Source organism: Anguilla anguilla, chromosome 4 (assembly GCF_013347855.1).
Source record: "Anguilla anguilla isolate fAngAng1 chromosome 4, fAngAng1.pri, whole genome shotgun sequence".
Lineage (NCBI taxonomy): Eukaryota > Metazoa > Chordata > Actinopteri > Anguilliformes > Anguillidae > Anguilla > Anguilla anguilla.
In genome coordinates, this window is record NC_049204.1 from 12,001,134 (window position 1) to 12,023,580 (window position 22,447).

At 42.0% G+C, this 22,447-nt stretch overlaps 2 protein-coding genes across 4 annotated transcripts in view; one reads left to right on the forward strand and one right to left on the reverse strand.

The window, feature by feature from the left end:
- Positions 1 to 301, reverse strand: part of hdlbpa (high density lipoprotein binding protein a) — a 20,076-nt gene extending 19,775 nt beyond the window's left edge. The window contains exon 1 of the mRNA XM_035412426.1: positions 198 to 301. The gene's annotated coding sequence lies outside the window, so the exon portion shown is untranslated. The remainder of the gene's footprint in view (positions 1 to 197) is intronic.
- On the forward strand, positions 302 to 15,343 carry LOC118224752 (septin-2-like). 3 transcript variants are annotated; one of them, XM_035412430.1, is made up of 13 exons: positions 302 to 768; positions 3,015 to 3,051; positions 3,760 to 3,871; positions 5,548 to 5,634; positions 6,843 to 6,966; positions 8,543 to 8,677; positions 9,001 to 9,118; positions 9,375 to 9,476; positions 9,601 to 9,746; positions 10,312 to 10,434; positions 12,770 to 12,830; positions 13,522 to 13,622; positions 14,064 to 15,343. In XM_035412430.1, exons 2-12 carry the CDS (start codon positions 3,028 to 3,030, stop codon positions 13,609 to 13,611), a joined length of 1,122 nt encoding a protein of 373 aa, XP_035268321.1. In that variant the 5' UTR covers positions 302 to 768; positions 3,015 to 3,027; the 3' UTR covers positions 13,612 to 13,622; positions 14,064 to 15,343. The 3 variants fall into 3 exon arrangements, with proteins under 3 accessions (XP_035268321.1, XP_035268320.1, XP_035268319.1); XM_035412429.1 differs by having other exon boundaries at positions 303 to 768; positions 3,757 to 3,871; positions 13,522 to 13,582; XM_035412428.1 differs by having other exon boundaries at positions 305 to 768; positions 3,757 to 3,871.
- The last annotated feature ends 7,104 nt before the right edge of the window (positions 15,344 to 22,447 follow it).

Genomic DNA, 22,447 nt, shown 5'->3' on the forward strand with positions numbered 1-22,447 from the left:
TTCTGGACTTTGGCACTGGAGCTAATTTTAGTCCTGTGGGAATTAAATGATCTATACGGTGTAAATCCCCTTTCTAGCGCCTATTTCATGGCAGATCTTGCTTCACGGGCTATTGTAGGTCATAATTTAGTCATCTGTAATTACTAAACAATCTGTGCTTTTAAACCACTAAGAAGAACCAAAGTTTGCACACTCACCACTAGGAGGACATATTGAGCCATATGAGGATGGGAGAGCGAGGTATCTTCTTTGCAATGAGAAACAGTAGGTTATCTGGATGGAATTGTGGTTCTCACAGCAGAAATCACCAATAGTAGCATATTTATTTTCCGGTTATATAGATGAATATGCATTTCCAGAAATTCCAATTGTGGATTTCCCTATTGTTTTGGATAACACGTATGAATAAATACTAATAATTTAACCCTACGTAAAAATACAAGCAACTGCAGTCATTTGCAAGGCTATTTGAATTCAAATTAAATTAATAACTTTAACGCACGCTTCAGCTCCGACGAAAGCGTCGTTCATCCAGGCTGGGAGCTAAACAGGACTGTGGGGTGTAGGAATATTTTCGGAGCGCTACTCGAAAGCCTACCCTGAAGACACGTTGCCAAGACACCTAACGTTAGGTAGCTAATTGGCCATTTGCCTTTCTGGAATTTGTGGAATCTTTGGACCTGACGATGATTTCATCAACCCCAACCTATAGGCTACCGCAGACTGGCAAACTGTTGTGCTTGGTATTTCTCCGGACCGTGTGTTAAGGTAAGTAAAGGCTACTGATGTGAAATAATATAGTGCCTTGTCATTTTGAAACTTGGGACCAGCTGAAAGTGGTATAGCTGATTTTAGGCTATATTTAATCGTTGCGGTCCACGGTTTGCTAGCAAGCATTTAACTAGCTGACTAGTTAAAGTGATGATAATGTTAGATTGGCAGGTAGCGATAGGTAATTTGGTTTGGTATGTCGAGCTAGTTTTACTTGTGTTAGCCTAGTGTTCGAGGTAGTTTTATCACGGGGTATCGTGTTATTTGAGCGTTGACATTTTGTAACATAGGCTACTAGTGTTTTTTTTTCATTTACAGACGAGTTTGGCAGATTAGCTGAGTGAATGGAGAAAATTGCTAACCTAGTTACACCGTATATCTGATAGTTTGTGTTTATTTATACATTTGGCAGATGCCCTGTTCCATGGGATGCATTTACTCATAAGAGCACGGGACTTGGGAAGACGACGCGTAATTCAGTTAAAAGTTAATGAATCTAACATATAAATGATATAATGCTTTACCATGCACTAGTCCACGCCATAATACCATGTTCCAAAGAACCGCTAAAGCGCAGCAGGAGCAATAATGTGCAAGTAACACTGTTAATACTCTTATGCTTTGAGTATGATCAGTGGCGTGGTTTGATGCTGCCTTGTGCACAGGTTCAGTTGCACTGTCCATTCTTTTGGTGACAATGTCAGGTAACACCAACACAGAACAAAAACCGAATTCACCAGAATTCTTATTTGTTGACTTTCAGCAGCTATTCGGATGGACAATTATTCGAACGACAGGCAGCTAGGAGACAATAACTAGCCATTAGATGTTACAGGAAGGTATTGCAGCCACAACTCTGATAGATCTCCCAATTGTCAACTGTCATTGTCATACGGTGTAGGTTGTGCATTTAGAGCGTTTCAGTTTCTAGAGGTTGAGAGGTACCCTATAAACACGTCGATATGCAAGACTTCATGGGCCAGCCTTGATGCAAGAGTCTATCTATAACATGCACAGGGAAATTGGTTGAGTAAGCCAACGAATTTATGGACGACCATTTGAAAAAAAAAAAAACACTGCTTTTGTGCCTGAACATGAGACAAATGTCTTTCTATTTAGGTGAGGGAAACTGGATTTAGTCATTTCCCAAGAGGTACTAATGATTAGGGAATCTGGGCCACTTTACCCCCAATTTACATATTTCCAAAATCTTCTCCCCCTTTTCTATCCATTGATATTCAGGTTTCTGCTTAGGAAAATACCATGTGTACTGTTTCCTCAGTGCTGTTTTGGACAGTGGTTCTCAAATTCAGTCATGGGTGGGCATGTATGCTGGTTTCATTCTGACTTCAATTGCAATCCCAGAATTTTAACAAACTGTTAATTTTTCTTAATGAGGTACTTTTCATGTTTATAGGGATTATTTACCAACATTGTCCAAAATGGCTATGCATGCCATGGAAAATCAAATTCCCATGTTCACATTGTGCTATATTGCAAACAATTGCATGAAAAGTAGCTGATTATTTTTTTAGCTTATCAAATGAAAGGCTGAGGTGAATCAATATGCTCCTAATTGGTGAAAGTGTGGACACCTGACCATTAAAACTAGCCATCTGGAAGATAATGGAGAGTTCCATGACAAAGCAAATAGCATGCCAAACCTGCTCTGTTAACAGGTTTAAGAAAAAAATCTAATAAATTAAACACGTGTTCACCAACCTACTTAGGAAGCTACTGATTAACCACAGTCTTTCATTTGATTTTTTTTTAAAGTTACCTGTTTTTTTATATAGCCTAATTGTTTGCAATATATCACAATATGAACATGGGAATTTTATTATTCATGACCTGCATAGCCATTTCTGGCATAATGTGGCTGAAGAGGTGAAACAATCCCCTCTAAATAGCACCTAATTAAGAAGAATTAACAGCTTGTTAAAGTCCTGGGACTGCAATTGTGGTTGGAATGAAAACCAATGTACACGGGGTGCCCCCAGGACTGCGTTTGAGAACCGCCGGTTTAGGATATTGCTGCATACATTCCTCGTGCCTATTACTGGCTAATTTACGTATAGAGATGCAGCTGTATGAAAGCCTCCTGTTCAGTTTTTATTATAGTTGCTTGCTATTTGCCAATATTTTATACATTTTATTGTTTTGCTCGGTTGCTGGGTGGACTTTAATGGATATCTTGTGCCTGTGTACGTGTTATTTACACATTTGTAATCTCTGTCTGCCAGGTTTTAACTCAAAATGTCACAGTCGGACAAACCAAAGGTAAGGTCCATGTGTTTCTGGTGTCAATGTGAAGGCTTGAATGTTGTTACAATGTCAAATGTGTGGACACACTTGATTCCAAGAAGCCCATTTAATTTTGGCTTTAAATAAAGCTTCATGAATAGCAATCTCTAGAGAAAAAGAATGATGGATAATGGAAGCTTAGACGTGTAGAAAAAGATGACTTTAGGAATGTGCTGAATTCAATATTTTAGCAGATTTTTAGCATTATTCGGTGTATTTGTGTATTAAACTCTTCAGCATTTTCTCTTTTTTCTTTGTCTATTGCTACATGTACAATCCCCAATGTGCCGCAATTAATTTGACCTTGACTTTTTGAAAATCTGAGAAATGGATTTTGACAATGATGAGATTAAAGGATTTTAAAATTGGAAGTTCAATAAGCTTAGAGTGCTTATTGATTGTCTTCTTTTAAGACAGAGCTTTCAATCTGTGCAAGCTCAATGACGAATTGTGTAAAAATACTCTTCATCTACTACACTTCCTCAGTTCAGTTGTGTAAAAACATGTATTTGAAATCCATCTCTAGTAGGAAATTCAGAGAAGGTGCAAACTAACCATATTCTGCTGCTGTTTTGGATTTTGGATTTGTTGTGCTTGGTCTTTTAATGTTATTCATCTGAAGCCTGTTGGCTTTATTGTACTGGATAACTGGGTTAATGGTACAGAGCTCTCTCTACACAGCAGAGCCCTTTCACCAACCCAGAGACTCCTGGATATGTCGGCTTTGCCAACCTCCCAAACCAGGTCCATCGCAAGTCTGTCAAAAAAGGCTTTGAGTTCACCCTCATGGTGGTGGGTAGGTATTTGTTTTCTTCATCCAGGCAGATATCTGTGATACTCCCAGAATTTATGTCATTCCCTGCTCTTTTTAGGCAAAAAGAAGTTGTATGAACTTGTACAGATATGACCCAGCACATGAGTGCTGCATACACAGAACTTTGTACATGTATTATTTTTCGTATGTCCCACAGAAATTCAGTGGAATGTGGCAACCAGGTTTTATGCGGTTTAGGACCGAAGTATGTACAAATAGTGGCAAAAAAGGTAGAAACACCGAAATGAAATTACATAATAGGGTATTGGGCCATCATGTGCCTCTAGAACAGCTTGTATCTCCCATAGCACAGAATGTACCAGTGTCTGAAATTTGGCCGGAGGATGCAACACCAGTCTTCCACTAAGTCCATGCCTTGTTAATGGAGGTGGAAAACGCTGCCTGAGATGATGTTCTAGAATCTCTTATAAATGGTTAAGTGGGTTCTGTTCTGGTGATTGAGACGGTCATAGCATATGAGTCACATTGTCATGCTCATCAAGCATTTTGGTGACTGTTAGTTGTCTAATTAAATCGGGAATCATGACTGTGTGGAAATGCCTGGTTTCAATATTACATTAATTTATCAGATGTACTTTAGCAGATGTACAACCCAGGAACATAAGTACATTCACCTGATCAGTCGTGCCAGACCTGGCTAACAACATTGTCAGACCTGCAAGTACAGTTCTTACATCAGTAAAGAAGTAGTACAAGAACACGATATTATAATATGATTTGGCACAAAAGATAGGAGTGTTATGGGGAGCAGATGGGAAAGGAAGTAAGAGTCTGAAAAAGTCAGTCTTCAGTCTGCTGCCTTCACTGGTGTGGGAAGTTGGTTCCACGACTGGGGGGGCCAGTAGAATGCATCATGCCTGGGAGAAGGGATTGTGCAGGGATCGGAGAGCCAAACGGAAATGTTTGGGTGGGGTGTTGGATTTGAAGATTGATTGGAGGTATGGAAGGGCATTTCCCTTCACTGCCCTGTAGGCTAGTACCAAGGTTTTAAATTTTGCACAGGCTGTAACAGGTAGCCAGTGAAGTTAGGTAAGGAGGGGTGTGACATGAGCATGCTTGGGATGATTATAGAGAAGCTGCGTGGCTGCTTTCTGTATTATCTTAATATAGTAAGAGTGTTCAGAACATTTGCAGTAAGTTCCCACATGGAATAAAATCTGACTACTAGTACAACACCATTTTCCCTTGCCTTACATTATTACATGTCTTGCCAAATCCTTCTCCATCTGTGGCTTTGGTGTGATCCTGAGTTTCATCCATGGGGTGGAGTATGTAAGCAAGCATTTGCAAATACTGTTTCAACAATGGGAGGATTTATTGTGTTCAGAATGATTCACAGTAGAATCTGTCTGCAGTGCCTAATCTGCCTCACTTCTATACAGTCCAGCATGAATAAAGCACTAAATGCAGGTTTGGTCATACAAGCAGAGCTTGTATCTTGTAGGTAAATGTAGTACAAAACATTTTGAGATCTATTTGATCTGTGACCCTGCTAGTTGAATTGTATACCTTAATGATATTGACCATGAATCGTCTGTGAAGCAAATGGAAGAAGGAAATTGAAGGAAGAAGGTGGAAATATCACTGAATTTAGTTACATGTTGAAAGTAGCTGTGCTTTTCTTCCTCCTTTCACAGGAGAGTCTGGCATGGGGAAGTCCACCCTTATAAACAGCCTGTTCCTCACGGACCTGTACCCAGAGCGTATTCTCCCAGGAGCTGCAGGCAAGCAGTCCCCTTCTTGGCTGTTTTTGCTGATGGTTCACCCATCTGTACTGCAATTATGGGCTGCTTCCTGCTAAACACGTGGCCACGGTGTGTCAGAATCCGAATTGAGATGTCCATACAAGATTATAATACAAAATGAACAAACAAAATGCGACCAGAGAGTGGAGCATGCTATCCTTTTCAAGTGTATTCCGAGTCATTTCTGATAATTCTGTTGAAGGGCATCTATTGCGTACTCTAATTTAATTGCAAATGCAAATAACTGGTTGGTTTCTGTCGCTCGTACTGGTGGTTTCACAGTTACTTGTAATTGCATTCCAACTCCATAGTTTATACAATGCTACATTGGGAAATCAGCTTTTTTTACTGAGTCATGTTTACCCCCTAAGGGTACTTTTCTGCATGGTGGATAAGAGGTCCTAGTGGAGTAATTTAGCCCATGATGGCCTGCTGAGCATCCATAGTACTTCTTTTTATAATCTGATAGTCACGACAGTCACATACTTGCAAACAAGCCTGATTTATGAAGGTGAGTTAACACACCTGCCACATATTTGAGATGAACAGCTGTACACGAATAGAGAAAATATTGGCTCGGTATTACAGCTAGGACTACAATCAGCAGAGGATAGCTTTTTAATGGATCTGAAATTAATATTTGAGAGTGCCTTTTGCTCGGGCATGAGCAACATTAAAACCTTTCAATTAGCAAGTTAAGCTACCTTCTCCTAGTTAGTTGAATGCATATAGGATTGGATTCAAAGGTTTTAGTCAATACAACGATACTACAGCCAAGTGTGTGCCACCCTGCTGCCTGGCACGATCTAGAATCAATACCTGTGGGCACAGCCCTGTGCCAGAACAGTGCCTTAATGGACAAGCCACCCAGAAGCCCAGAAAATGCCTTTTATAATTATGAGAGCTAGAGTTCAAGAGTCAGTCCCTTTAAATTTAGTGTATTTAGGAAATGAGATGAAATTCAATTAATTCTCAGCACGTAATGGATTTTTCTTCAGGAAATTAACTGGAATTTATTCATTAACTGAAATAAATGAAATAGAATTGATCCCAGCTTTGACAATAGTATTGATACTAGATATTTGAGAAATGGAAGACTGATTAACAAATAATGTCAGCCTTTGAGAATCTGCTCCCAGAGGAAAGTCTGTGACATTGTCAGTTTGGGTCGCACTGTTGTCCTACAGAGAAGATAGAGCGTACTGTTCAGATTGAGGCCTCCACCGTGGAGATAGAGGAACGAGGGGTGAAGCTCCGCCTCACCGTGGTGGACACGCCCGGATATGGAGATGCCATCAACAGCCAAGACTGGTACGCCACACTCTGCGCCTTTACAGTAGCACGTGAGCATCAAGTATAGCATAGCTGGTTCGAAACAACATTTAAATTAATCGATTGCGTGCCTGTGGTTTACAGTTGCACAGCCTGTGGTTTACATTTGCACAATGTGCTTGCAGTTACACTTGCAGTCACATTTGCAAGTATAAAATGTGCTGTGTGCATTTGGAAAGGTACCACAGGTCAGAATGAAACCATGGTAGTGCATTCACTAAATTCACATTCACAAGTTTTTTTGCAGATTTCCCACATCATTCTTGTAACCTTAGTGAATATAAAATGGTACTCCTATTGAAGAGGCAAGGTTCTAAAATTGTCCTGAAGGAGTGGTGAATTAAAACCTCACATTTGGAAGTAACAGTGGCTAGCCTTGCCTAATCCATTGAATCATAAATAAATTGTTTTTAATCATGAATACACGTCATGAATACGTTTTTGTGTGAACGTACATTTGAAAGGGTCTTCTGTAATGCATTGATTTTAGAAGAAAACTTTGGACAGAGCAGTGCTGACAGCTCTCAAGTTCTTCAGCAGCACATTAAATGTGTTGAGGCTGACTCAGATGGTGTGAAGTATGTGGGGAATCTTATCAATATGCAGTTGAATATCTTACCAAGCAAAACTCTCTTTGAGATCTCCAGGAACTAAAACTAGTGTGTAATGAAAAACCTTGCATTTTCATGCACGAGAGAAGGTTATACTGCAGTGTCATTCATTCAGTGTCACTCAAGCGAGGGCGGAGCTTATAAATCACACACATGGCAAGCCTCCCCAACCCGCTGCAGTCAGGAGCCATGGGAAATTTGGTGACCCAACACCTGTCCATTACATTACATTACAGGCATTTAGCAGACGCTGTTATCCAGAGCGACTTACACAACTTTTTTACATAGCATTTTACATTGTATCCATTTATACAGCTGGATATATACTGAAGCAATTTCGGTTAAGTACCTTGCTCAAGGGTACAACGGCAGTGTCCTACCCGGGAATCGAACCTGCAACCTTTCGGTTACAAGTCTAGTTCCTTACCCACTGTGCTACACTCCGTCCGTCGTCCATTGACTCGTCACTCCATGTGCGGCGTCCCCTTGTTCACGTCCATATTCCGCCATGTCTCCCACTCTTTTTATGCATACTCTAGTCCTGTTAAAACCATCTACAGAAGGAAACATCTGGAATTCTGGAAAAATGAGGTTTCCCCAGCTCGCAGGCTAGCATTTCAGAGGAGCTTTTCCCAGTTAAAGTGACACTACACAATATTAAATGTTTAATTTCCCGTTGTCAAATATTGACTGTTTTGAGCTTGTCAGGGCTGTTTCATGCTACACTCATGGCATTGGTTTCAAGTGAGAGACTGGCCTGGCTCGTGTACGATGAGGTTTTTATCTGTCAATCCATCCATTATCTGTACCCGCTTATCCTGGGCAGGGTCAGGTGGGGTGCTGGAGCCTATCCCAGCATGCATTGGGCGAGAACCATGGGTTTTTTAAACACGGTTTGCTGCTCGCTGCTTCATCATGCTATACCTTTTTCTCCCCATTTTCAGCTTCAGTACCATCATCTCCTACATCGACGAGCAGTTTGAGCGCTACCTGCACGACGAGAGCGGCCTGAACCGCAGGCACATCGTGGACAACAGAGTGCACTGCTGCTTCTACTTCATCTCCCCGCTGGGGCACGGGTGAGAGAAGTGCCGGTGCCCCCTAGTGGTGGAATGACGAAGTGTGCACATTCTGCCACTATGTTGCTAAATGTCAGCCAGCTGATTTCACATATTAGTTCTACCTCCTGACTCAAGAATTGTTTAAATCACTGGCAAATCCCAGTGATTGGAACAAAATACTTGGGAGGACTTACTTTCTGAACCTGGATTTTCCACCTCTGATTTCACGTGATTTTTATGCATGTGTGTGGAGTGTGTGCCAGTCGGCAGGGTTAAGTGGGTCCTCTCTCTCTGTGTGCGGTGCCTCATCCAACCCCTGTTCCACTCTGACTCTACTGCAGTCTGAAGCCACTGGACGTTCAGTTCATGAAGGCCATTCACAACAAAGTCAATGTGGTGCCTGTCATCGCCAAGGCTGACACTCTTACTCTGAAGGAGTGCGAGAGATTCAAGCGCAGGGTAAGATTGGCTCCTCTACTCCCCTGTACTTGATCAGCTCAAAGGTCTTGCCTTTCCCTGAAACTGGCATTAATTAGTATTGTTACGCATGTGCCAATTTGCCAATTTAGTCTGAAAGTGTTTTTTTTTTTTTTGGTACAATGAAGGTTAAGAACATGAATGTGTTGATGCGTGTAACAAGAAAAAACAACCCAACAGCATTAGGCAAAGGCCGCAGCAGATGGTAGTGTGACCGCCTGCTACGTCCTCCACGCAGGTCCTGGACGAGATCGAGGAGCACAACATCAAGATCTACCACCTTCCCGACGCCGAGTCCGACGAGGACGAGGACTTCAAGGAGCAGACGCGTGTTTTGAAGGTGTGCTTTGACCGCCTTCGCCGTACCCCCTGCTGCTCCCCCCCCCCACCCCCACCCCCACCCCACCCCACCCATCCATTCTGTGGTCGGACTATGACAGGCCATGGCTGTCTCATGTCTTCAGGCCAGTGTGCCCTTTGCGGTGGTGGGCTCCAACCAGCAGATCGACGGCAAGGGGAAGAAGGTCCGCGGCCGCCTGTACCCCTGGGGGGTGGTGGAGGTGGAGAACCCCGAGCATAATGACTTTCTCAAGCTGCGCACCATGCTCATGTGAGTCTCTCCCCTGCTTAGTGGGCCCGTGGGACGGGAGGGGGGTGCTGAGGGGGCTCCAGAGACACCAACTCCAGAGGCAGAGGAGCCGCTCACAGCATGGCCACCCATAGCTTATATCTGTGTTTCATTACTGCTAACTGTTTATATTTAAAAGCATGGACTGTGTTTCCACACAAAGGTGATTGGGACATCAAAGGCAGATAAATGCACTTATCTCACAATGTGGGGTGGGAAACATTTGAGACATTTATTCAAGAAAAATGCTGTTTTACTTCTAGTTGTTGTGCTTGTGAAAAATATTAAAACCGAATAAGATGTCTTGTCCACTGGCCATGTATTTAAAAAGGCTGTATTTCCTACACGGATAGCCAGATATGGATGATGATACCGTCAAGCTGACTGAACGTTAACCTCACATTCGTTGTTTCATTTCAAATCCAGTGTGTTGTAGCGCAGACAAAAATTGTATCGCTGTCCAAATATTTACCAAACCGCACTGTATGTCGAAGGTGCGGCGCGCACTGGATGTTCTTTGCCTAAACACGGCCGGTCTTTCCCACAGAACGCACATGCAGGATCTGCAGGAGGTGACCCAGGACCTGCACTACGAGAACTTCCGCTCCGAGCGCCTCAAACGTGGCGGGAGGCTGTCTTCCCACGGTTACGTTCTGCCTCCGTCGCCTGCGTACGTACCCGTCCGCCTGTCTTTCCGCACGTCCCCTGAGACTGGCCGGCGTCACCCGCGGGCCACGCCCCTTCAGCTGGAGCGCGGATGACTTTGAGTCGGAGAGGGAAAATGGTGGTGGCGTAACGGAAAATATTGACTTTAGCTTTGCGACTGTAAAGCGCTGGGCTCTCGTCGTTTGTTTACAGTTGAAACAGTGGTTGCCATTAACTGCTCGCATGGGAGCAGCTCTGCCACAGGGCTTCCTGGAGCCGTGTGGCGGGCAGTGGGGTGGAATACATTCCCTCTGCAGCCATTTGAGACCCTGCAGAATCTCATGGGCGCGCACACACACACACACACACACATGCATTCACATACATACAGACGCACACACGCATACACAAACACAGACACACACACACATACACACACACACACACACACACACACACATACACATATGCATACACATACATATAGACGCACACACGCATACACATAAACACACACACACACACACACACACATTCAGACATACGCTTTCAGGGTGTTCTCAGTATGTTAAAATGTGCAATTCTGTGTAGTGGGGATAACGCATGTCTGGATTACAGAGGCGCTGGCCAGTGGGGCGTGAACATAAAGACCGAAGGTTGCTGCACACTCTAGCTTCGATGCACAAAATGTCTATTTTAAACTAGAACCGACGTTTCGGCACCAAACACTCTGAAGGCACTCGTATGAAAAGATGCATCGATGCTTGAGTGTGCGGCAGCCTCCTTTATTCAAAATGTACAATTCTGGACAAGCCACATAGCCTACTTGCAGGCGTACTTGCGCTGCTTTCAAAGCACATATACTTGAGATACACTTTTTAGAAAAGAGTTCTGTAATAAACGGTCACGTTCCTCTTAAAATATCTGCTTTTAATTATAGCGGCTTTGAAGCGCTAATGACTTGCAGATTTGTGTTTCGTGCTTCGTTGAGAGCGAGAGAGAGAGAGCAAGCGCAGCCGTCCCCTGAGGCCGATTCGCCATGGCGCCCTTGTTTGTTTCTCAGTCGTGCGGCATGTGCGCTGAGATGACTCACGGGCCCTGAGCGGAGACGGTCACCCCGCTGCCGCTCCCCGAGGCGACGGAGACCGAGAGCGCCCCCTCCCCCCCGATTCACACGACACGAGCTCATAAGCGCAGCGACCCAGCGGAACCTGGAGAGGGGGAGGGGGAGGGGGAGGGGGGAACCGCCAGTAGGCTCAGGCACAGCTCCATATGTGCTCCCACAGCCCTGTCTTCCTTGCAGCACTCGTCTTTCTACAACTCCCCTCTGCCCTCGCTCCTCTCCTGTCCTCTATTTATATGTGTGCGCATCTCACCTCTCCTGACTCCCGCACTGTGCCCTAAAGCTGCACAGTGCGTGCAGTTTGGTGCTCTGCCTGCAGGGGCCGCTGTTGTTGTTAGAATGAGAGACGCCTGCTGGTCAAGAGCCTTGCTTCATCTCGCCATTGTCGAAATACAACTTCTCAAGCCTCTAAAGTCTAATCTTTCTTTGAAGCGGTTCTTATAAAACTTTAAAAGGAAAACCATAATGGAAGGTAATTTAGAGGATTATACGTTGTGTTGTGGAAGCTCAAATCGCTGTTGGAAATGGGTTGCATTTCATGGCTGCCGGACTTTGCAGCTGGGCCGGTGTACACAAGTTGTAGTAAAACTCTGTGTTATTGAAATTCTAATATGATTAAACCATGGCTAACTGGGAACACTGGGGTTCTTATCGAAAAATTTACAGACCATTCATACTTGGCCTGTTGGCAACTATGTGCAAGGTAGGATAAGCCAGTTTTTCAGGTAGAATTTGCCCTGTAGCCATTTGCAATATTATTGTTCTTAGTTGAACTCAACATCATCAGAAACAATCAGAAACATTCTTCAGGAGGTGACTACTGTTTGCGCAAGACTTCAGAAACTGAACTACAGAGGCTACATTGCAAAATGTAAACCAGTAGTTAGCTGCAAAAACAGGAAAGCCAGGTTTGTTTGCTGACCCTGCATTCACACAAGTAATTCGGTTGATGGTTTGCTCAAGTGTACTAGGCTGAGGGAGCCAAATAAAAAAAAATTTTTTTTTTTCTTTGTCCCAAACATTATGGAGCTCAATGTATGAAAAATATTACCATTTATCTAAACTCCATTTTCCCTCTATCAGCAACTTTTTGAAGGTAACAGTCCTTTCATCAGTGCTATTGCCGGAGTTTTTGGTTGAATTTATGGTTTAAATTTTTAAAATTTCATGACGAAAATGGGTCATGAGGGTAGCTGTGGGAGAGGGAGTCACCCATCGCTTGTGCCCTGTGTTACAGAAAGGGAGCCAAAATGGTTGGAATGGACAAGGACAAGATCCTCTTGGAGAAAGAGGCTGAGGTAAGATCATCTTTCACAGGCATCCTTTCCTTCTCGAACTAGTCCATTACTAAACATACTCATGTTGGGTCCTCCACCATCCCAGAATCCCCATCTGTAATGACCATAGTGACCTTAAAGTTCACACACCACTTGTGGATCTCTACATGCATCTACTCTTCACAGACCCCCTTTAAAAAGTATTAGTTTCACATTGAAGGGACGATAATTAGCAATGCCAAAGACAAAACCCTTCCCCTGTCCTCCCCCAAATATCGGTGTTTTTTTTTTCCTTTCAAAATTGGATTACATTGCACCAACCAATCTGACTGTCACTATTATTTTTGCTGTTATTTAAACTCTTGAATGCTATTGTTATTGAAAACCAAGCGAGTTATATTTAAAAAAATGCAGTTGGTAGTTAAAGTACCACTGCATTATTGAGTATGCTGTGTATTATGGTCTAGCAGAATTTGTCTCACTTTCAGTCACTTTGCCTGTATTTGTGAGGGCAAGTCTAGGTAGAACAAGGATTTACTCAAAGCAAGTGTACTGAACAGCAGCTGCCTGTTAGTGGCTTTCATTCAGTGGCCTGCTTTTAGTAAGACCTGCAGTGCCTCCCAACTGTATGCATTTTGAGAGCTACCGCCATCCCTGCAATGGGAACACATGTGAGCGAGTGGAAACGAACCATCACTGTTCTCTCCCCCAGCTGCGACGCATGCAAGAGATGATCGCCAAGATGCAGGCCCAAATGCAAAAGCAGGGAGAAGGTGAGGGAGGTGGCGGTCTGCACGTGTGAAGGAGGGCATGGTGAGACTCCTTGCATACAACCCAGTGTCCTGGGACCCCTTGCATGTCTCGCACCCCCCAAGTTTGGATCGAAGTTTCATGAGCCCTGAGTAGTTGGTGTTTCTATAGATGGCATCTCACAAGTACACCACTTTGCTTCATACTGGTGTTCTGTGTTGTGTGAAATGAATTGAGAGGCAGTGTCTTCAGCATAACGGTGTGTGTCCTGCGATAGATGGGCGGCCTGTCTAGGGTGTATTCCTGCCTTTCGCCCAATGCACGCTGGGATAGGCTCCAGCACCCCCTGCGAGCCTGACCAGGATAAGCGAGTATAGATAATGGATAGATGTCTCAGGTGTTCCCTGTGATATATTTTCACTGTGTGTATTAAAGTGCGTTTGAATGGAGAAAGCAGAGGCTATGCGGTCAAGGTGTCTAATAAATGTATTGTGTTTCTCACAGGTACTGATCAACTCGTCAAGCCCAGTTAGAAGAGACTGGTCCTTCTGTATCTGTCACCACTCCTGTTCCTCATTTGTCTCTTATGTGTTTTTATATAGCATATCTGTTATGTCAAAGTCTGTTATGGTGCTATGTTGTACTGCACCAGTTAACAATCTGTAGCACATTTGTATCATATGAAGGAATACAATTATTGCAAAAAATGATTTTGCCATTTTGAGAAGCCTCTGCCCTTTAGTACCAGCTGATGGTTTTTCTGGTGTCCGGTTATGCAAGTTGCACATGTGCATTTTCATTGGGTCGCCAAACCTGACGATGCTGTGAAAGGCACAAAGCTCTTGTGGTGTCCGTCAGACACCAGCAGATCTACAAAATAGCTTTCAGACATGTCCAACTTGAAGTTTACTATCTGGTAGTTTGATGTCAAAGCAAAAGTGAGTTTGTGTCACAGATTTCATTCCAGAAGTCAGCGTAATAATGATATAGAATAAGCTCCTTGTGAAGAACTACTTAGTATGGCTCACATATGAAGCCATACTGTATCCCAGGATTTGTTGTATTACACATTTCATATTTCCAGAGCTGTGAATGCAGAGTTTTTTAAATCCAAGTGTACTGACACTAAAATGGCATAAATTGCCAAACTCAAGCTTGTCTGCAGAACATCTTTGATGGTCTTCCTTCTGTTTTACATCGTGCTGTAGTAAGTGATATGCATTCCTAAGACAGAATTTCATTCTAATTTGTTTTCCATTTTTGTAACTGTGAGACTACAGTATGTTCAAAAGTTCCTAGTTTTGTTACACTTTGCAGACTCTTAATGACACCCTATGACACATTGCTATTTCTTTTCTCTTGGTGCACAATGGTTTGTATTGAAATTGCTGTTTTAATGGACCTGTGACATTTGTTCTTTACCTTTCATAACTTATTGGCCACTGTGCTGGCATGTTGTTACTGCATGTGGTACATGGTGCACCATGACTTCAACATTGAGCTGTGCAGTTGCTATTGTTTACAATGAATCGATGGAGTATGTGAACTAAAATCCTTTGGTTTTGAAAAAAATGTGAAATGTGCTGCTTGACTGAATACATATCAAAATGTTCGTAAAATGTATTGGTTATGATGCAATTTAAATACTTTCTCAGACCACCCCTCTTCCCCCTCTGTAAGGCAGTACTCCTCCTATTTTCAGGCTGAAAATTCCTACGCCTCCTTGTTTAATGCAAAACCCTTTGTTTTGATATTGTCTTGTAATAAAATTTCTATTAAATCTAGGTCCGGTTGTTTTTTTTCGTGCACTTTAGAGTTCACATAAAGATAATGCTGTTCTGTACTGTAGCGTTCTTCACATGTGAACTATAGCGTTCAGATCCACTTAACACATGCCCTTCCTTTGCTCTCTTCCTTCAAGTGAGGCATCTTGTGACAAACTTTGTGACCGGCAACAAGTGAACATCACAGGTGCTCTGCAAGGGAGGATAGACACGGAACAAACCAGAACGGAATAACCCTATCCTATCTTCATTGTATTGTGGGATTCCCTTCTTGCTGAACGTTGTGGAATTCCCTTCTTTATGCTGTTGGCAGGAGGGAGCGAAGGAATGTAATTGCTCCCTCCCCCTTCATAAATTGGACACGAACACCACTCGGTGTGGCTGCCATATTTTATCCGTGCATTTTGGAGAGTCCCCCCTTGAAGCAAGGGAAGGGAACGCCAGGAAGAAAGCACGAAACTTGGATCCAAATGACATTCCCACTCAAAAGGATTGCATCACTACAATTGTGCCACATGCTCCAAGTAATGATTCACTGGAAGGAACGTAAGAGTAAACTATTTTGAGTAAGTTGCTAGGTTACTAAGATTCCACAATCCATTCTAGTGGACTTTAGCAGTAAATGACTGACCCCTCTGCCACTATTTACTGTTTTCTGACAGTCCGGCTGAATATTTTCACCGGCATAATAATGTAGGCTATTGAATATTCTTCATCTCAACAGTCAGTTGAGAGTCACATGCTCTCCTCATGCTCTGCAGGACATGTCATCAGCACTCTTTGCCTATGTAAGAGAAATCCTCAGTGTTAATGTGTGTGAGTGAGTACTCTGGCTTTTCATGTGGCGTCAACACGCACTCTCTACTTGTGCTCCACACCTGGCACACCTCTCTCATTGAAGTAAATATATGCATTGTGGTGTGCAAGTGGCTCATCTTGTTTTCCTACAGTTGATATCTTTCTTGGCTTTATGCCGAAATAGGGAAGATCCTTATTAAGGAAGAAAACCGGTAGGCATATTGTAATTACTGCTAATCTAAAAGACACTCACGATGGCTTGTCCCTAGACTACTGTTTTAATGAGCTTTGAACGTCACCTAGCCATGCAAAGCAAAAGAGTCAAATGATTGCCATGGAGATCAACTCTTTATCTTGTAAATAAGCTCATGATTACCAAGTGACTTTTGAATAGTGTGTGATTTAAATGCTTTTGTTGTAGTCATGATTGATACATCTGTATGGTAAGGTGGCCTATAATTATCTGTCTGTGAGACTTTCTATCTCCTTTTCCTTTAAGGCAGAGCTAATTCTAGCCTCCACTGCATGGAAAAGTTGGGACATGTTCTTGGCACTTCCAAGCAAAAGGTATAAACTTAAAACAAGTGAATCCCCAGCACAGTCACGACCCGAGAATACAGACTGGTGAGATATAATTTCTATTTATTTCAAGTTTTTTTGTCTAAGTTAAGGTAGAACGCCAAGTTACTAAGTGCATCGTAACTATAATATTATAAAATAATGACGGTTCAATTAACATAATATGAGGAATGTGATGACAAGAACAGGTCATTCAACATTGTTGATTCAAGAGTATTTGGCAGACCTCCAATTTTTGTCATCTGTAAATTAATCTACTTTAGTACTGATCTCCATAGCAAGGTCATTTATATAAATGAGGAAGAGTAAAGGCCCCAGTATAGAAATCCCTGTGGATCCCCACTTGTGGACCATGCTTTAATGTGATTTCTCCTAGCATGACACTTTGAGCTGTATGTAGACATAACTTTCCAAAATAGCAAAACGACATAACACAATTTTTCAAAGAACTTCAACTGCATTGCAACTGCATTGTGGTCACTTGTGCTAAGTAACTCCGCAATCTCAGAGCTACAAATTCTGTCTGGGTTATTGCACAAACCAGGTGAATGATTACTTTCCCTCTTCTTAGATGAGTAACATACTGAGCCAGAAAAGAACCATTTACAACTTCTAAAAACTCCTCTTCACATTTTCCCTGTGTCTGACACAGCTTCCCAATTAATGGTCAGGTAATTAAAGTCTCTTTGTTATTGTCTCTCCCTCCTGCCATGCTTGTTTTACGTTGTTATGTATTCCTCTGTTTACATTTCTTTCTGAGGCTGGTGGTCTGTAGTATATTCCGCCATTTAGCCGCCTCTCATTTCCCCCCAGATGTCTAATCCAGATATCTTCACACAGGGGTCAGTGGACAGGGTCAGTTCTTGAAATTTCCAGACCATTCAGTTTGTCTTTGACACAGAGGGCTACACCTTTAGGCTTCTCGCATTTAAACAGAGAAATTTAAGGGTATTCCATGTCCCTGTACTGTAGACATTATCGTTAGCCTCTGGATGAATAGAACCATTTAATGTAAGCACATGTAATTCATTCACTATCAAGTCATTCTGACGCACATGCATTACGGATATTATTAGCTAACATAAAAGCTCCATGGCGATTCAGGCGAAGACTGTTTCTCTTATAGAACCCCAGTCCTCCACAGAGGGTGTCAACATTTTCAATAAAACCAAAATTACTGGGCAGCCCGTGTGTATTTGTACAGTGACAAATTTTTCTTTTGGTGCTGGACTTCAGCGCATTGGATTTGAAATAAAGCAATGAATATGAGATTAAAGTGCAGACTGTGCTTTAATTTGTATGTTTATACTTTATATCTAGTAATCCATGCAGGAATTATAGTCCTTTTCATATAGTCTATCCATTTCAGGGGACCCAAAGTATAATTTTAACTTAAATTTGACTTTATCCTTAATTGTAAAGTCGTCATATTTAATAATTTATTGCTAATTATTTCCGTTTGATGACTGTCTTAAGTCTGGGACCCACAGTCACCAGATGCTGGGTATCTTCCCTGATGATGCTCTGCCAGGCCTGAACTGCAGCCATCTTCAGTTCTTGTTTGTTTTGGGGAATTTTTGCTGCCTTTAGTCAAGTGGATTCTGGTCAGATGATTGACTTGGCCAGTCAAGAACATCCACTTTTTGCCTTTAGCAGTATGTTTGGGGTCATTGCCATGCAGCAGTGTCATGGTCCTCATGTCGAGAGACAACAGCAACAGACTTCAAATGCTGATTCCACATCTAGAATCAACTCTAGACCTTTTGTTAGCTTTCTTGTACATGAATTAATGATGCGACAATGATGTCAATTTAATGACATCTACACTTTAACTTCATGTTCATTGTTTCAGTTAAAAAAAGTGCTGGAATACAGAACCAAAACAACAAATATTGTGTCACTGTTCAAATACTTATGGACTGCACTGTATGTATAGTACATTAGTACTGCAACAATAGTATACTTTATTTATTTCCACTATTGGCATTTGTCAGCATAAGGCCCAGAGTTGTGCCAATAAAAGTCAATGAAACCATTATGAGGCTGAGAAATATGAAGGAAAAAAAACAGTCAAATACATAGGCCACACCATAAGCTTACTAAAATAAACCATTTGGAACATCATTAAAAGGAAAGAACACTGCTGAGCTCAGTAATCACAAATAACAGACTCAAAAGCCTAGAATCAAGACTAGATGCTGAAAGCTCTTATCCTTGCAATAAAGAAGCAATTGTTCACACCTGACTAATCAGGAACACCTGTGAAGCCATTTGTCCCAAACATTATGGTGCCCTAAAATGAGGGTCTGTGTATAACAAGTGCTGTTATTTTTACATGGTGAAACAAAAATGTATTAAAATACCCTTTAATAAAAGCTGTGAATCTGCACTTTAACCACATATTGTTTGATTACAAAATTTTAATTATGGAGCACAGAGCCAAATCAGGAAAAAATGTGGCTTTGTCCCAAATATATATAAATATAAACCAAATAAAATAACCGATAGAATCAAGCGTTCTTTAGCAAGATTGTCTGGGTTACCCATGTTCAGTCTCTGTGTGATACAATCTAAATTGGAATAAACAGAGAAGATTTATTTTATCCGTACTAGGATAGCTAGTGTCTGCAGAGGGGCAGGGACAACGTTCCAATGTCTTTCCCTGCTTTCGTGAAATTACAGGGATTTCCTATTCGTTTGCAGCCTGGCGGCACGCCAGTACTACATGTTGCTACTCGTCGCCCTTCTCCCCCATCTCTCTGGGCCTCACCGGAAAGCATCTGTTTGTTTGCAGTCATGTGGTAGGTTCGCAGAGGCGACACAATCAGCACAGCCCTTGTGTCTCCTAGCGGCTCGGCTCGGCTCCTGGGGCTCCTTGCTTGGACTTTTTTGGAATTGCAGAGAACGGGCGCTTCACGTCCGCAAACCGGAGGCCGCCTGGGACCAGAGGTGAGTGCATCCCTGAGAGGTCGTCTGCAGAAGGATGGCTCGCTGATGCATTCCTAGCCCTTCTTTTGTGTTAAACAGTGTAGTCAGAAACAGTATTGGGGCAGGCTATTCAAGTATTTTGTGGTTCAATGTAAGGGGAGCGCAATCAGATTTTAATTTTTTTAATTCATACCAGATGATGGCAGGTAAAACTAGGGTGAAATCTCTTCTTAAAAAATAAAAAGACAACATAAAGATATGAAATTTGAGAAATAGCTTGATGATATACAGATTTACAAGCAAAATAATGAGTTACACCAGTGGTGAGTGGCACTAGCCTATTAGTATATACTGTATAGTACATATACTATATTTCACATGTTGTGAAATAGATTTCTGTGTAATTAACCGAAATATTAGAAGCAAAATTAAACATACAAAAATGTTCTTTTTTGAACATAGAGAGACTGGAACCCCTGCACATGTCCTCATTTTAGGGGTTGAATGAATAGCTTCAAGGTCAAAACATTTCTTTATCTACTTATTTTCTGAACCATAGGTTAGTTGTCCTAAAATTGAGTTATATCTGGATAGTTGAGAGTTGTTTTTAGTTTTTAGTCGGTGTTTCAAAAATTATTTTTGCACAACAGACTCATATATCAAACCTTGCCTTGCCTGCCATGAACACTTGGTCTTACCCATTTTATTGCGAGGACATAACCAGATTTTTTTACTAGATAACTACCGCTTTAGTCTGCCATCTTTGCTCTGCTGTCTGCTAGCATCTCTGAATCCCTGCCAAAACTTTACAGGCAGAGTGTATGTCCTTTGTTCAACGTTTCCCTGTGTTAACCTGGTGAATCACTTCCAAATAAAGGAATTCAGCTTTAGTGCTCTTCATTTATCTGGCAGGTCCACATATCCACTGCAACTTACAGATCATTGTAAAACATGCGAGTAGAAAATATTCAGGCCAATCCAAACATATGGCAGTGAGCCACTACAGCAAAACACAGCATGGAACCATCATATACAAAAGATGGTGTACACACAAACCCCCCAGTGTAACTACATTTAAAAGAGTGATACTTACAAATTATAATTACTCGTTATTGGTTATACTAACTAAAGATGCGGTGTAGGGTGCTTCTGGTCAGTCCCGTTGACAGATTAGGGCAGAGGTGAGCTTAGAGAGTGATGGAAGGTGAGGAGCGATTACTGTTCTATTCGGAGCGCTTACCTCATTTCACCATTAAGCAGGGAAAGCAGAGAACGAGTATGTGGTTGTTGTGGAAATCCAGAGAGGAGAGGCCGAGGACCAGCAAGAGATGAGCACAGGGTACAGATTCCAGTATACATGTTCCAGGGATATTAATCTGATGCTAATGCTAGCCAAGTAGAGAGAAATGAGGAGAGTGGTGTAAACAGACAGAGGTGGATTACTGAGTTTAGCCAGAGCACTCAGAGTGGCAAGAAAGTGAGCTAAAAGGGAGTCACGGGCATCTCTCATTTAGTTGTATATAGGGCCTGGAGTACATAGTACCAGGGCCTGGAGCTGTAATAGGGTACATAGTACCAGGGCCTGGAGTTGTAATAGAGTAGATAGTAAGAAATTGGCGCATTACTCTATTTGCCATAATAAAAATGATAACTTTATATATATGTATAGCACCTTTCAAGCAATACGGCCCAAAGTGTATTACAAACAGAAAAACCAAAGTTCAAACAATCAGGCGTAAAAAAAAAATAAATAAATAAATAATATCACAGAAAATAAAACAGAAAGAGATTTAAGATTCAGTTTTTAGTAGCACGCCTATGCAAAAAGCATTTGGGGTAGGTCAGCATGACATTGTTGCAGAAGAAAGAAATTGTGTTGTCAACCATCTTGCAAAGTTTCTTGAGAGTTTTTAATCTTCTCAGCCAACCACATTTTATTGCTTAAATGTGGGTGCTACGTTTAAATGAAATAGCAGACTTTATCTAAAAAAACAAAACCAAGTAGTTTAATAACAAGGTTTTTGGAAAAGGTTGCTGGGTTGACCCCAAAACATGGAAAAAAGCAGCCTCATTATAAGCAGAAGTGCACACATTTTTCATAAAACATGAAAGCATACCTTGTCTGCCTGTCGAAAAATGTAAGTAGAATTGGTATACAGTGCCTTCCATTATTCTGTTTTACTACTATTTACTAACATGCTTGTTCAGAGAAAAAAGTTTGTTAGCATTAATCTTTTTTTCCAGAAAGATGTGTGACTATTATTTACACCCCAGGTGTTCAGTGCATTTCAGTACAAAAAGTTACTCTTTCCCACCCAAGATTAGAATTAACAGAGTGCACCTCACATCATCCTAGTACCTACATATTTTATTCCTGTTATTGGAAAGAAGGCTCTGCACAGTGTGTTACATCATGGTAACTTCCTTGTTTGTTATAGCTTAATATTTTTACAACCGCATTTGGGTAACCTTAGGACAATGAAAATCTTGTACAAGAATGTATCGCCTCATCACGGGGAATTCAGCTCCTTATACCTGCATTCCCAAGTTACTAAGCACATTCTTTCGTGATTAGGTTTTAATGGAAAATCTTGGTTTCTGGCCCTAGGGAGTGATCCAGTGGAAAAATGTTAACCGCAACACGCTAACATCCAGTACCTTTGATGGGCTGAGACGTGACAGGGCTCTGTGTTGTGTCCGGAGGGAGTGGTCTAAATGAAAAGCCTGGAGGGCCCTGAATGCAGTTGTTTTCGTTTGGCAGACCACCTGTTACTTGGTTCTACACGTTTCCTTGAAACC